We start from the raw sequence: 14874 nt of genomic DNA on the forward strand, positions 1-14874 counted from the left end.
TGCCAGCTCCTAGCCAGTCTGGGAGCTTCATGAGGAGAGAGACTGTTTTTCATATCTCCACCCAAAACAAGGCGAATGCTATTTGCTCAATAAATGTTTATGAATGAATAAAAAAACAGTAAGCTAGGAAAGAAATGACAAACTAGGACAACAGTATTTGAAAAGGAAAAATGAGGGGCCGACGCTGTGGCACAGCAGGTTAAAGCCCTGGCCTGAAGCGCCAGCATTCTATATGGGCGCCAGTTCTAGTCCCGGCTGTTCCTCACCCAATTCAACTATCTGCTATGGTCTGGGAAAGCAGTAGAAGATAGCCCAAGTGCTTGGGCCCCTGCACCCATGTGGGAGACCCAGAAGAAGCTCCTGGCTCCTGGCTTTGGATTGGCACAGCTACAGCCATTGCGGCCACCTGGGAAGTGAACCAGCGGATGGAAGACCCCTCTCTCTCTCTCTCTCTCTCTATACCTCTCTCTGTAACTCTTTCAAATAAAAAAAATATTTAAAAAACAAAGAAAGAAAAGGTAAAATGAATAAGAGCTTTTCATATTTTTATAGCATTTATAACCTTGTCATAAAGTTCTAAGAAAGAACTACATATCCTGAGTTAGCCATCAAATATCTGTATCTGGAGGCTCTATAATCCCCTATGTACACACAAGTGACTTATAAAATATTAGTCTTTTGGGGTAAATAATTTATCTATAATCTCCAGAAGTCTGTCTTAACTCAAAGAAGAATCTTTGTTTATCCTGCTGCTTGGACGTTGACCTCAAATCACTTTCCAAGGTAGGTTTATAAAAACTTTATTTGGACCGACGCTGTGGCATAGCAGGTAGAGCCACCGCCTACAGTGTTGGCATCCCATATGGGCACCAGTTTGAGTCCCGGCTGCTTCACTTCCAATCCAGCTCTCTGCTATGGCCTGGGAAAGCAGTAGAAGATGGCCCAAGTCCTGGGGCGCCTGCACTCTCGTGGAGGAAGCTCCTGGCTTCAGATCGACACCGCTCCAGCCATTGTGGCCAACTGGGGAGTGAACCAGAGGATGGAAGATCTCTCTCTGCTCTCCTTTCTCTGTGTAACTCTGATTTTCAAATAAATAAATCTTAAAAAAAAAAAAAAAGAAAAAGAAAAAAAAACCTCTATTGTGCAGGTAATTGTAGACCTTATTCCTTTAGTGCTAAAAAGCAACACATGTAAATACATCTCAACGATCAAAACAAGTTTCTCTAGCAAAAAACAAGATCCCAAATGCAACCTCTACTCTGCAAGGGTGTATTTAGTAAATCAAAAAGATTAAGATGGGGTCAAGACTGTGGCGCAGTGGGTTAACGCCCTGGCCTGAAGCTCTGGTATCCCATATGGGCACCAGTTCTAGTCTCGGCTGCTCCACTTCCAATCCAGCTCTCTGCTATGGCCTGGGAAAGCAGTGGAGGATGGACTGGGTTCTTGGGCCCCTGCACCCATGGGGGAGATCCAGAAGAAGCTCCTGGCTCCTGGTTTTGGATCGGTGCAACTCTGATCATTGCGGCCAATTGGGGAGTGAACCATCAGATGGAAGACCTCTCTCTCTCTCTCTCTCTCTCTCTGCCTCTCCTCTCTCTGTGTAACTCTGACTTTCAAACAAATAAATAAATATTTACAAAAAAAAAAAGACTAAGATGAATTTTGTAGACTCTAAAGATACAATCATCATGGGGCCAGCACTGTGATGTACCAGGTTAAGCCACCACCTGCCATGCCAGCACCCTATATGGGTGCTGGTTCAAGTCCCAGCTGCTCCACTTCCAATCTAGCCCCTGCTAATGCACCCAGGAAAGTGGCAGAAGATGGCCCAAGTACTTGGGCCCCGGCCACCCAGTTGGGAGGCCTGGATAGAGTTCCAGGCTCCTAGCTTTGGCCTGGCCCAGCCATTGTGGCCAGTTGTGGAGTGAACCAGTGGACAGAAGATTTCTCTCTCTCTCTCTCTCTCTCTCTCTCTAATTCTGCCTTTCAAACCCATTTGAAAGAGTTACACAGAGAGAGAAGGAGAGTTAGAGAGAGATAGAGGTCTTCCAACCAATGGTTTACTCCTCAATTGGCTGCAACGGCCAGAGTTGCCAGGAGCCAGGAGCCAGGAACCAGGAGCCAGGAGCCTCCTCGGGGTCTCCCACGCGGGTGCAGGTGCCCCAAGGACTCGGGCCATCTTCCACTGCTTTCCCAGGCCACAGCAGAGAGCCAGATCAGAAGCAGAGCAGCCAGGTCTCGATCCGGTGCCCACATGGGATGCTGGCGCTTCAGGCCAGGGCATTAACCCACTGTGCCACAGTGTGTGTGTGCATATGTATATATATAAACACTCATCACTGACACTGCCTTCAAAGACAGTCATGAATCAATGGAATACAATACAACCTTTCAGACGACTATTCACCTAAATTCCTCATACTCTTGGTTTAATATTCACCCTGGTGGCTATTTGTTCTTTGGTGCTTGTTCTTTGCCTTTGCAAGGTGAGAGAAACTCTTCTGGCTAAGACTGATTATCTTTTCAGAGTTGATTATCCAACTCCAAAGGTAAGAAAATCATCCACACATGAAATGGAGAAAGAAGACAACAGAGTACTGAACCAAACGTAATCCAAGCTTAAAGTTCTCATGATCTGCCAGAGGGGCTCAAGTTTCCTTGGAGAGGGAATTTGGAAAGAGGGGAATTAATGCAGGTGACTTTTCCCTCAAATAAAAAAATCCTTGATTCTTCATAAATAACTAAGCATGAATAAGGATAAAATATAGGAAGCAGCTAAGGTTGATTCATAGTGGCAATAAATTTCTGACAGGGCAATAGAAGTTTGCTCCTGGCCAGCGCCGCGGCTCACTAGGCTAATCCTCTGCCTTGCGGCGCCAGCACACCAGGTTCTAGTCCTGGTCAGGGCACCGGATTCTGTCCCGGTTGCCCCTCTTCCAGGCCAGCTCTCTGCTGTGGCCAAGGAGTGCAGTGGAGGATGGCCCAAGTACTTGGGCCCTGCACCCCATGGGAGACCAGGATAAGTACCTGGCTCTTGCCTTCAGATCAGCGCGGTGCGCCGGCCACAGCGCGCCGGCCGCGGCGCCCATTGGAGAGTGAACCAACTGCAAAGGAAGACCTTTCTCTCTGTCTCTCTCTCTCACTGTCCACTCTGCCTGTCAAAATAATAATAAAGAAAGAAAGAAGTTTGCTCCTAACCACTTTTCCTCTCCTCCTGCCAGGCTCAGTCTGGCAATAAGCCCTTACCTGCAGTCAGTAGAGAAAGCAGGCAAGTCATTCCATAAGAGGGAAAAGTCAATTCAATTAACTTTCCTCTCTGCTAAAGATACCCCACTGCCTATCAATCAAATGCATGAATGCAGAAGCTCTGAAGAAGTTATTTATACAAAGGGCAAATCTTTATATACACAGAAGAGAGACACCAGAGACTAAGAATGGAAAGAAGATAAAATATTTATCTCATTGTATCATAGTTCACATTTTTCAACATGAACTAATTCTGTAGGTAGGAAACAAACAATAACAAAAACAAGCAAGAAACAAAGGTGACTGTAAAAATCTAGGAAAGAGGAATAAAAAGATGAAGAAGAAAATCACTTAGGAAGGAGCACAGGCAAGGAGCTACAGGACTGAATTAACTTTGCAACCTGAAGGAAGACACCTCTGCCTTTATATGCTTCTGCTTTCCGAGCTCCCAAAGACTTGAACTTCTGGTATTTTCTGTTTTCAGAATGATACACAATTTTAGATAGATGAATAACAAAGATTAAATATTTTACAAGTGTAATCATGTCATGCATAACTATGAATAACTATACATATATTTTCTAACAGGGGGTTATCTGGAAATTTGGCTCAATGCCAGCAGGTACACAGGGCATGATAGCATTAAAATTATAGGGACCCACTGCTGTGATTTGAACTCCTTTACTAGGCCCCAACAGTGCTGAACAACCAAAATGGATTACTCCAGCCAAGTAAAACAACCAAAATATTACAGACACCGGTAGATATACAAACAAACCAGTTTTTATATAAAGAGGTGATTTCAGCCTACCTGAGTCAGCTTAATAAGGAAGTCTTCCCTGTTCTAATCCTTTCAAGAAAAATACTCTGATGTTAGCCAGTCAGCTTTTCTTCTATGAATCTGTTCCTTTTCCCCACCTTGTAAAACCCACTGTCTGCCACTGCCAGTGGGAGCTATCATTCTGGTCGGTAGTATGGAGGCTACCTAGTTCATGAATTGTGACTAAAAACCAATTGTTAACTTTAACTAAATTTATTGTAATTTTGTCTTTTTCTAATAGCTTAAAAGAAGTCATATAATCTGGGTAAATACAATTAATTTTAAATAAAAGTACACTGTTCTTTAGTATACTCTGCTTGAGAAAGGATTGTATTCAACCTGAAATATGCTCTAGAATTCACCTCTGGTTTATGTCACACAAATCTATCAAATTCTTAAGCCAAAGGGTTTGGTTAGTGAATCATTTCATTTTGAAATAATTATATTATCATAATAAAAATACTGATTTTTACTGAGTACTTACTATATGTCAGGCAACATACTACATACAACATACTACATGCTTTTTCAAAGCATGTATCCATATTTTACCAGTGAGAAAACAAATGTAACTTACCTATCTCACCACTACTAAGTGGTAATGTGATTCTATAAAGTACAACAAAATGTCTCACTCTTTCAATAAACATTTATGGAACATGGGGCTGGCATTGTAGCTTAGTAGGTAAAGCTGCTGCCTACAACACTGGTATCCCATATGGGCACTGGGTCAAGTCCCGAGTCCTGATTGCACCATTTCCAATCCAGCTCCCTGCCAATGTGCCTGGGAAAGCAGCAGAAGATGAACCAAGTCCTTGGGCCCCTGCACCCTCATGGAAGACCCAGAGGAAGTTCCTGGCTCCTAGCTTTGGCCTGGTCCAGCCCTGGCCATTGCAGCCATTTGGGGAGTGAATCAGCAGAGAGAAAATCTCTGTAACTCTTTCTTTTCTTTCTTCCTTTTTTGTCCCCCAATTTATTTATTTGAAAGCCTGAGTTACAAAGATAGAGAAAGGGAGAAGCAGAGGGAATCTTAAATCCACTGGTTCACTCCCCAAATGGCAGCAATGGCCAGGGCTGGGCCAGGCTGAAACCAGGAGCCAGGAGCTTCCTCCAGGTCTGCCACATGAGTGGCAAGGGCCCAAACTCTTAAGCCATCTTCTGCTGCTTTCCCAGGCACATTAGTAGGGAGCTGGATCAGAAATGGAGCAGCCTAGTTTTGAACCAGTGCTCATATGAGATGCCAGCATCGTAGGTAGCAGCTTAACCCATTATGCCACAGCGCCAGCCCCTATATTAGGCACTTTTAAAAATACTTCATAATTATATAAATGAACATAAAGCAATTTAATATTGCTTCATTAAATAGTAGGGGCAGGCACAGCAGTTAAGTTGCCATGTAGGATATCTATATCTCATATCAGAGTCCCAGAGTTTGAGTTCTACTTCAACTTCTGATCCAACTTCCTGCTAACGTGTATCCTGGGAGGCAGAAAGTAATGGCTCAAGTTCTACCCACATGGGAGACCTGCCGTGAGTTCTTGGCTCCTAGCTTCAGCTTCCAGATGCTATGGATATTTGGAGGAATAAACCAGCATATAGAAGTGTTCTCTCTCTCTCTTTCTCTCTCTCTAAGAAATAAAAATTTAAGGCCAGTGCCATGGTTCAATAGGCTAATCCTCCACCTGCGGCACTGGCACACCAGGTTCTAGTCCCGGTTGGGGCTCCGGATTCTGTCCCAGTTGCTCCTCTTCCAGTCCAGCTCTGCTGTGACCTGGGAGTGCAGTGGAGGATGGCCCAAGTACTTGGGCCCTGCACCCACATGGGAGACCAGGAGAAGTACCTGGCTCCTGGCTTGGGATCAGCGCTGTGCGCCGGCTGCAGCGGCCATTGGGGGATGAACCAAGGGAAAAAAGGAAGACCTTTCTCTCTCTCTCTCTCACTGTCTACTCTGCCTGTCAATAAATAAATAAATAAATAAATTTTCAAAAAAAATTTTTTTTAAATTTAACTGAAGGGCCGGCACTGTGGCACAGTAGGTTAATCCTCCAAATGTGGCACCGGCATCCCATATGGGCACCAGTTCTAGTCCCGACTGCTCCACTTCCGATCCAGCTCTCCGCTATGGCCCAGGAAAGCAGTAGAAGATGCTCAAGCCCTTGGGCCCCTGCACCTGCGTGGGAGACCTGGAGTAGCTCCTGTCTCCTGGTTTCGGATTGGTGCAGCTCCAGCCATTGCGGCCATCTGGGAAGTGAACCAACGGAAGGAAGACCTTTCTCTCTGTCTCTCCCTCTCACTGTCTGTAACTCTGCCTCTCAAATAAATAAAAATAAAGAAAATCTTAAAAAAAATTAACTGAAATAATGAAAACTGTTGTAAAGGAAATAAAAACGTGTTAACAGGGCAGGATATGGACAACATTAACAATGGTCCAAAGTGTTTAATGGGAGCAGGTGTCTGGCACAATGATTAAGGTGCTGCTTGCCTAGTTCAAATCCCAGATCCTCCACTTCCAATCCTGCTTCCTGCTAACGCACACTCTCAGAGGCAGCAGGTAATGGTCCAGGTGCTTAGGTCTCTGTCATCCACATGTACTGAGTTCAGTACCCCTGGCTTCAGCCTCATTCAGTCTCAGCTGTTGAAGGCATTGGGGAGTGAACCAGCAGATGGAAATTTTCCATCCGTATATCTAGCTCTCTGTCTCTTCCTCTCCTCTCCCCTATCTCTTTGCCTTTCAAATAAAATAAAAATAAATTTTCAGACATTTTTTAAAGTTATCAATACCACTGAAAATGTTCTCCAAATAAGAGCCCTAGAAACTCAACTGTAAGTGAAAAGGATTTCTTTTGTGGATACCTTTAAATGAGTCAGCTGCTAGACATTTAAGCGTGCTTGGCTCATAGAAAAATTATTTCCAGTTATATTAAATAAGTAGGTATTCAGAGACTTTATATACTTTCATGCTAAATTCAAAGATTTTCAATTATTCTCACATCAACTTTGGAGGTTTATTTCCCACAATATAACAAAATTCTGTTTGGGGGACTTAAAATTATTTCACTGAGTTGGGGAAGCTAAAGTAATTCTCAGAGTATTTTCTTTGGTTTATAGGAGAATGTTCTAGTGCATGGCTGCAGAAAGTTTGTCACTGTAGTTTTAGGAGTGGTGTTTTATTTTTAACTTCAACATTCTGTTACAAATGGGAAATAGAGACTTCAATACAAACTGGTTTGAGCCTTTAGGGAGACAAAGTAAAGGTTAAGAACTTAAAAGAACAATTATTAACCTAGTGCTGGTACAGTCATTCACAGGAGGAACAAGTTTTTGCAAACTACCAGATATATTGTACAAAGATATTTTGTTTAGGCAAAGGGTAATTCCATATCTTAGGTTATCCAACTCAAATAATCTAATCTATGGGCTTTGCTGTTGATTGCTGTCCCTCAACTTGTCTTAGTAAGTTGAAATCACCTTGGAGAAAGAACCAGCTAAAAAGACTTGAACACGCTGTAAATACGACTCTCTCGAGGACACCCCATACCTCTTACCCCATGTATCTCATTAGATTCACCCATGACTCTATTCCCTACACTCTATGTTCAGCAAGGCTAAAAGTCTCTCAGTTCCTCAAATATCACTCTCTCAATTCCAGATCTTTCCACAAGCCATTCTCTCTCCACTTCATTTGCCCATTTTATTCTCTACAACTCAGCTTAGCCATCTCCCCAAAGACTTTCCAAGTCATACCTTCTCACGACATCTGTACTCTTTTTGTATAACACTCATCACAGCAGTAATTAATGTTCACTTCATACTAAACTAAAAGCCCCAGGCATCAGTGACCATGTCTGCCTTACCCACAGCTACATCCACATCATCTAGTAATATAAACTAGAATGAAATTTTCTTCATTACATATTAAGCTAAGTATTTGTCATTTTTAATTGGCCCAGGAAATAACGCAAATGTACTGACGTAAAAACCTGACTTCTAACCTTTCTCCATGTTCTCACACACTCTTTTTACTTTTTTCAAAAGTTAACAATTAGGGGCCAGCATTGTGGCATAGCAGGTAAAGCCACCACCTGTGGTGCTGGCATCCCATATGGGCACCAGTTCAAGTCTCAGATGCTCCACTTCTGATGCAGTTCCCTGCTAATAGCCTGGGAAAGCAGCAGAAGATGGCCCAAGTCCTTGGGCTTCTGCACCTACGTGTGAGACCCGGAAGAAGCTCCTGGCTTCTGGCTTTGGAACGGCCCAGCCCTAGCCACTGGGGAGTGGACCAGCGGAAGGAAGACCCCTCTCTCTGCCTCTCTGTAACTCTGCCTTTCAAATACATAAATAAATCTTTAAAAGAAAGATAACAATTGGCTTCCTTTTAGACTGAGGAATGTCAGATTCATCATGACAGTTTAATAACACTGAGACTTTACTCTCTTATAACATTGCTTCATGTCACTCCCCGCTGGCTCGTGGAGGAACGACACCGGACCAGACGCTGTTTTCTTTCCCTGGTCCTTCCCGAATTTGCTGCCGCTCCCCCGCCTTCGCGAGGAGCGGCACCAGCGAGCTCTCCCACCGACTCTCTCAGGGCGGCCCTGCATGTTGTCTCTTTCTCCCTTTTATAGTCCTCTCCCACCAATCTGTGCTCCGCTGCCCACGTGCTCACACGTCGCTTCCTTCCAAACAGGGGTTGGGTCAGGAATCAGCTAATTAACGAAGCAGCTGTGTAAGATTTGTTTACTCTCTCAGCGCCATATGGTGGGAGATTAGACGCATAGAGTTAGTTTCAGTTCACAGTCTCAGTACTTATTTCGCCATGTTGCGGGAGACAGGCCCTGCTCCCCACACTTCAAACTATAATTATATATTATGATGTAATGATAATATTGATTCTAGACCATCCATTCAATTTTATGAACTTCCCATGTATTCAATACAATATTAATTGTACATGCAGTTATAAGTTATTGGTATTTACTTGTTAATTAGAGCATCATACCTCTTTGCTTTCCCTGCTCTTATTATTTTTAAAAATTTATTTGAAAGGCAGAGAAACAGAGAGACAGAGGAAAGATCTTCCATCTGCTGGTCCACTTCCTAAATGCCTGTAACAGCCAGGGCTGGACCAGACCAAAACCAGAAGTTGAGAACTCAATCCAAGTCTCCCACATGATAGGAACTCAAAACACCTGAGCCATCATCTGCGGCCTCTCAGGCTGTGGAAGCAGAGACAGGACTCAACCCCAGGCACTCCGATGAGTTGCAGGTATCCCAAGCAGTATCTCAACCAGTGTGCCAAATGCCCACTCCTCCCAGCCTTTCTTAAATATACAGAAGGTACTTTTTCTCAGTGAAGAAAGAACACGCTAGCAATGGTCTTCTTTTTTATTTTAATTCCAGAAGGAAAATCTGAGAAGCAAGAGTAGACAAGGAGTAACTCTTAAGTATATAACATGTCTTAGAAAGGCAGGCACAGAATACATTCTTAACAACAACAATTCCAACAACAAAAGAATTACATTAAAATTTTATCAGCTTCTCAAACTGCGAGCAGTCTACTTACCTTAGAGGTTGCATTGTCCCAAATGGCTAGGCCAAAATAGTCTTCCTCCAAAAGATTGAGGTGCTCACACACTCGTTTAAGCAAATCTTGTCCCTTAGCATGTTTCTGCAAAGACACACAAATTTCAGTTGAGGTTTGTTATTATTCTTGTATTCATCATTAAACAAAATAAAATGTGACTTTCCAATTTTCTCTTTTACCTTTAGTTATTAACGAACTTTCAGGTAGCTAAATAATCTAAGAACAATACAATTTACAAAATTCCTGCTCCTCAATTTGTCATCTAACAGATGCAACACATTTATAATAGCTGGGAAACAGTCTTACAATTCAAAGCAAAATTGTATCTTCCCTCCACCACCCAACCTCTAAATCCTTCCTAAACATCATTATCTTTATTTTTGTTGCAGTATTTCCTAAGGCATGATATGGGTCGCTGTCAGTCACTGTGACAAACTGAATTTCTGAATCAACTGTCAACAGTGACATTTAACTATGGCTGTGAAAATCATTAGACTCTTTATCCTTTTCAGACCAAATGTTCCAAGAGAATGAGTTATGCTTAACCTCTCTGCAATCTTTTTCAGAAAAATTCTTTAAATAATATTTTAGATAGCCTGTTGACGCTATCTATTGGAGTAGCTCTTTCAATGGTGCTACAAATCATTTTCTGAATGTTTGCTTACCTAAAAAGTCAAATCACTTCCAACTTTGAGTACCTACACTCCGTTTCTAGGGAGGAAATGCCCTATTGAAAGGCTGTAATTTAGAGTCAAAAATTCCTAGATTTTCCATTTACGAGCTACACAACCTGGCTAGATTCAGTTAACCTTTCTGAATATTATCTTTCCTATTCAAAAAATGGTAAGACTATTTACATCTGTGCTACCTACCAACTGGAACTGTTGAAAAAATTAAGTATACAAATGCCTTCTGAGAAATAAACAGAAAAAGACTTCAAAAAATTAGAATCATTTTGGTCACACATACATGACATATCTTCCTCCCAATTGCATGAGTTATTCTGAATGACTATTAGTACTTCACAAAAATGTTAATTCATTTCAGTCTTAACCTAGCTTTATTACATATTTTTCTTCATCTTTTTCCTCTTATGTTTTCACTCTAAACAATGGAAAATGATTTCAAGAATCTTCAGGTTCAGATTCCTAGTCCCTTACTCATCATTCCAAAATCCAGCAGTTCTAAAAAAAATTCTTTTTGTTATTAAAAATCATTTCAAGGCAAATTCTAACCTTAACTGTAAGAGGTTAATTATGATCTTAATTTACCCATCTTAGAATGAATCTTTATATATTTCATCACAGAAAGAATACATTTAATAATGTGGGTACTGTCAGAGGTCATGGTAGATTTATTATGATTTATAAGGAATACGTACTTAATGCCTTTTTCAAATTTAAAAATTCCTGAATTCTGGTGCTATAACATAGTAGGTTAAGTCTCCACCTGTGGTGACAGCATCCCATATGGGCACCAGTTCAAGTCCCAGCTACTCCACTTCCGCTCCAGCTCCTGCTGATGGCCTGGGAGAGCAGTGGAAGATGGCCCAAGAGCTTAGGCCCCTGTACCCATGTAGGAGACCTGGAAGAAGCTCCTGGCTTCGGATCAGCCCAGCTCCAAGCATTGCAGCTATTTGGGGAGTGAATCAGTGGATGGAAGACCTTTCTCTGTCTGTAAGTCTGCCTTGCCTCTCAAATAAATAATTCTTTTAAAAAAAAATCATGACTTCTGAAACACATATGTTCCAAAGGGCTTCAGATATAATGGACCCAAATCTGGATTTTGTATGAACAGGAAGAATGAGTGTGGAAGAGTTTCATCATCTTTAACCTAGCCAACAGCAAGAAGCAATAAAAGCAGACCTTGGGACTCCTCTAGTTACCAGGTATAGTGGCTGTTTTCAAAGCGCAATAAAACATTTTTCTTGATTCCCTTTTTACAACTTGGGGAGGGAATGTCTATAGTAAATACAGCCCAATATTTTAGATTATCTATTTGCTCTTGGGTACATTTGCATTTGCACATAAATAATTCAATTTAGAAGTAATTTGTTGCACACCTATGAGAACAGCTGAACCTAAAATCAGAAATTGAGGTAATCTTGTAAAATCTAATCATGGAAGATCACTCTATAACAAAATATATATTTTGGCCGGCGCCGTGGCTCACTAGGCTAATCCTCCACCTTGCGGCACCGGCACACTGGGTTCTAGTCCCGGTTGGGGCGCTGGATTCTGTCCCAGTTGCCCCTCTTCCAGGCCAGCTCTCTGCTGTGGCCAGGGAATACAATGGAGGATGGCCCAAGTACTTGGGCCCTGCACCCCATGGGAGACCAGGATAAGTACCTGGCTCCTGCCATCGGATCAGCGCGGTGCGCCGGCTGCAGCGTGCCGGCCACGGCGGCCATTGGAGGGTGAACCAACGGCAAAGGAAGACCTTTCTCTCTGTCTCTCTCTCTCACTGTCCACTCTGCCTGTCAAAATAAAATAAAAAAATATATATTTTTAAAACAAAATATTTTCTTATTATTAAAGTAACATATGCTCTATCCAAAAGATTTTGTCTGATTTCTTTATTGGAGTTTTTTGTTTTGAGAAGCAGAGACAGAGAGCTCCTATCTACTTGTTTGCTCCCTAAATACCAATAATCAGAGCTGGGTCAGGGCTGGATCCAGGAGCTGTGAATTCAATCCAGGTATTCCACATGAGTGGCAGGAACCCAATTACTTGGACCATCACAGCTGCCTCCCAGGGTCTGAATAAGAGGAAGCAAGACTCAGCAGACTGAACCAAAACTGAACCCAGAGACTGTGATGTCAGGTGCAGTCATCTGAACCACAAGGCTAAATGCCTTCTCCCTCAGTTCACAAGATTTCAGCAGACACAGGAAAAACTGGAGAAGAAAATAAGACTCGCTTATAATCCTCTAGCCTCACCTCCAGGAAATCACTATTAACATTTCTGTCCACAAAAAATAGTAGTTCCAGTGGATCTTACCTTGGGTAAAGGCAACACTTATCCAATTCCAGATGAAACGATGCACAAGAGGACTGACTACTGGAAATTAAAATGCACTCACCTCCACGACACATTCATAAACTGTGTCGTCCAACAAAGAAACCTTGCAATGCATGTTTCTGTGTCTTCTGATTGATTTCTCAGAAGCTTTTAATTCTTCTGCTTTTGATTGAGGATTTTCTTCTTTTACTTCTGTTTTGAAGCACTCTTCAATTCCTTCTCCTCCCTTAGTTTCAAAATCTGGCTCTTCTCTGTGTTCTTCCTGGGCAGGCTGCATATCCATGACCACACCAAGTCAGTAATAAAGACATCTCACAAAATGTACTGTATACACTTTTATCTGCAATACCCCTAACTAATAAAAGCGCTAACCAAAGAAGAAAACTTCGAAAATAGAGGTGACATTAATATTAAATAATTATTTTTCTATAAAAGATAGGATCCTCCAGAACACCTATGGCCTTTACTAGCCTTAAAATTTCTCAGGCAGAGTTCTATCAAACAGTAAGTGAAAGATTCAGGTAAACCATAAAATATTGGCCTACTGTTCTCACTATTATATATTCTTCCTGACTATGCCATTAAATATTATTATAGTTTATCAAAACCTCAGCATTTCTGTTCCATGCTCAATTTTAGCAAGGTGGTCTTATGAATTGCAAAACAAGATATGATTTATCACATATTATAAATTTTATAAATGCCTAGGAAAAGTGTTTAGGTTTAGAGCATTAACTTAACATTAAGTGCTAGGCTAAAAACTCCAACTACCAGTTAAAATTAATCCTTTCTACTAAGTATCGGTCATGCTAAATGTAAAAAAGTTTCAAAGATGGAAGAGACAGTTTGAAATCTGGGTCTCCTAGGTGATCATTAAAGTCATTCCAATGTAATACAGGTAAATGGGACATTTTGGCAATTTTTTATTTTCAACATGATGAAATTGCTGAAAAATTTTTAAGTAAACCCCATTAATCCTTTTCCTCCTTTTTTTTTTTTTTAAGATTGGCTTATTTATTTATTTGAAAGTCAAAGTTAGAGAGAGACAGAGAGATCTTCCATCCTCTGTTCACTCCTCAAATGGCTGCAATGACTGGGGTGAGGCCAGTCTGAAACCAGGAGCTTTTTCCAGGTCTCCTATGTTGGGTACAGGGGCCCAAGCACTTGGACCATCCTCTGTTGCTTTCCCAGGCATATTAATTAGTAGGGAGCTGGATTGGAAGTGGAGCTGCCAGGACAAAAACTAGCATCCATCCAGGATGCCAGTTTCATAGGCGGGACATCATGGATGATTCTATCTAACCTCTCTCCCCTGTTTCTCATGCTAGTATCCTGTTTTTTTTTTCATCTTTATAACACTCTTCATAATAAATATTTTGTATTTACTAATTTTTTGTCTCCTCCATTAGACTAGAAAGTCCACAAGAGCAAGGACTACATCTGTTTTACAATGATATAACAACAATGAAAAACACTTACAAAGCAATTGTGATGCATCAGTTACTATTTGAAGAGCATTACTTATATGAACTCATTTAATCCTCATAACAACTATGTGGGATGGGTACTATTATTATCCATACTTGACAAATGAAAAACCGATGCTAGAGAAACTGAAGTAACTCACCTACAATCATACAGTCAAAAAGTCACATACCAGTCTGGATTCAAAATTCATGATCTTACCTCTTCACCATATTGCAGTTTTTATTTATCAAAGTATAATAAGTCTAGAGTTTACCACACATGACTGGTTTTCAATAAGTATTTGTTGAATGAATAAATAAACATTTTAAAAACTAGCAGTATCCAAAAATTCCAAGCTACTCTGGATGAAGACTGGTGCAATCCTATATACCAAACCCACCTTTTAAGAATTCTGGATAGAAAAGGACCACCTAAATGAATTTCTACTACACTGGTATGGTTTGGATACAGTTTGAGAGTGCCCTAGTGCTTAATCCCCATTGTGAGGTATTAGGAGGGTGGAAGCTTTATCCGACATAGTGTCTTAGAGGTGCCCTTGGGATGTGATTAGTATTAAACAAAGTCATTTAAAAGACTGAATCCTGATGACTGCATAGAAGAGGGAGAGCGCAGACATAGCGGCACACACATGCTTACTGTCTCTTGCCATGTGAAGCCCTGCATCATCTCAGGACTGTCGGCTAGAAGGCCATTTCCAGATGTAGCCCCTTGGCCAG

The 14874-nt window shown here is 41.5% G+C and overlaps 1 protein-coding gene across 50 annotated transcripts in view; it reads right to left on the reverse strand.

The window, feature by feature from the left end:
• The window catches only part of EPB41 (erythrocyte membrane protein band 4.1), a 228658-nt gene that overhangs the window by 109181 nt on the left and 104603 nt on the right, over positions 1–14874 (reverse strand). For all 50 annotated transcript variants that reach the window (XM_070078946.2, XM_070078923.2, XM_070078944.2 and 47 more), the window contains exons 3-4: positions 12732–12941; positions 9630–9734 (exon numbers count right to left, since the gene is read on the reverse strand). In XM_070078946.2, the coding sequence (XP_069935047.1) occupies positions 9630–9734; positions 12732–12785 (159 nt within the window). In that variant the 5' untranslated portion in view covers positions 12786–12941. The remainder of the gene's footprint in view (positions 1–9629; positions 9735–12731; positions 12942–14874) is intronic.

Source organism: Oryctolagus cuniculus, chromosome 7, assembly GCF_051225735.1.
Source record: "Oryctolagus cuniculus isolate XC-2025 breed Fujian yellow rabbit chromosome 7, ASM5122573v1, whole genome shotgun sequence".
In the NCBI taxonomy this organism is placed as follows: domain Eukaryota; kingdom Metazoa; phylum Chordata; class Mammalia; order Lagomorpha; family Leporidae; genus Oryctolagus; species Oryctolagus cuniculus.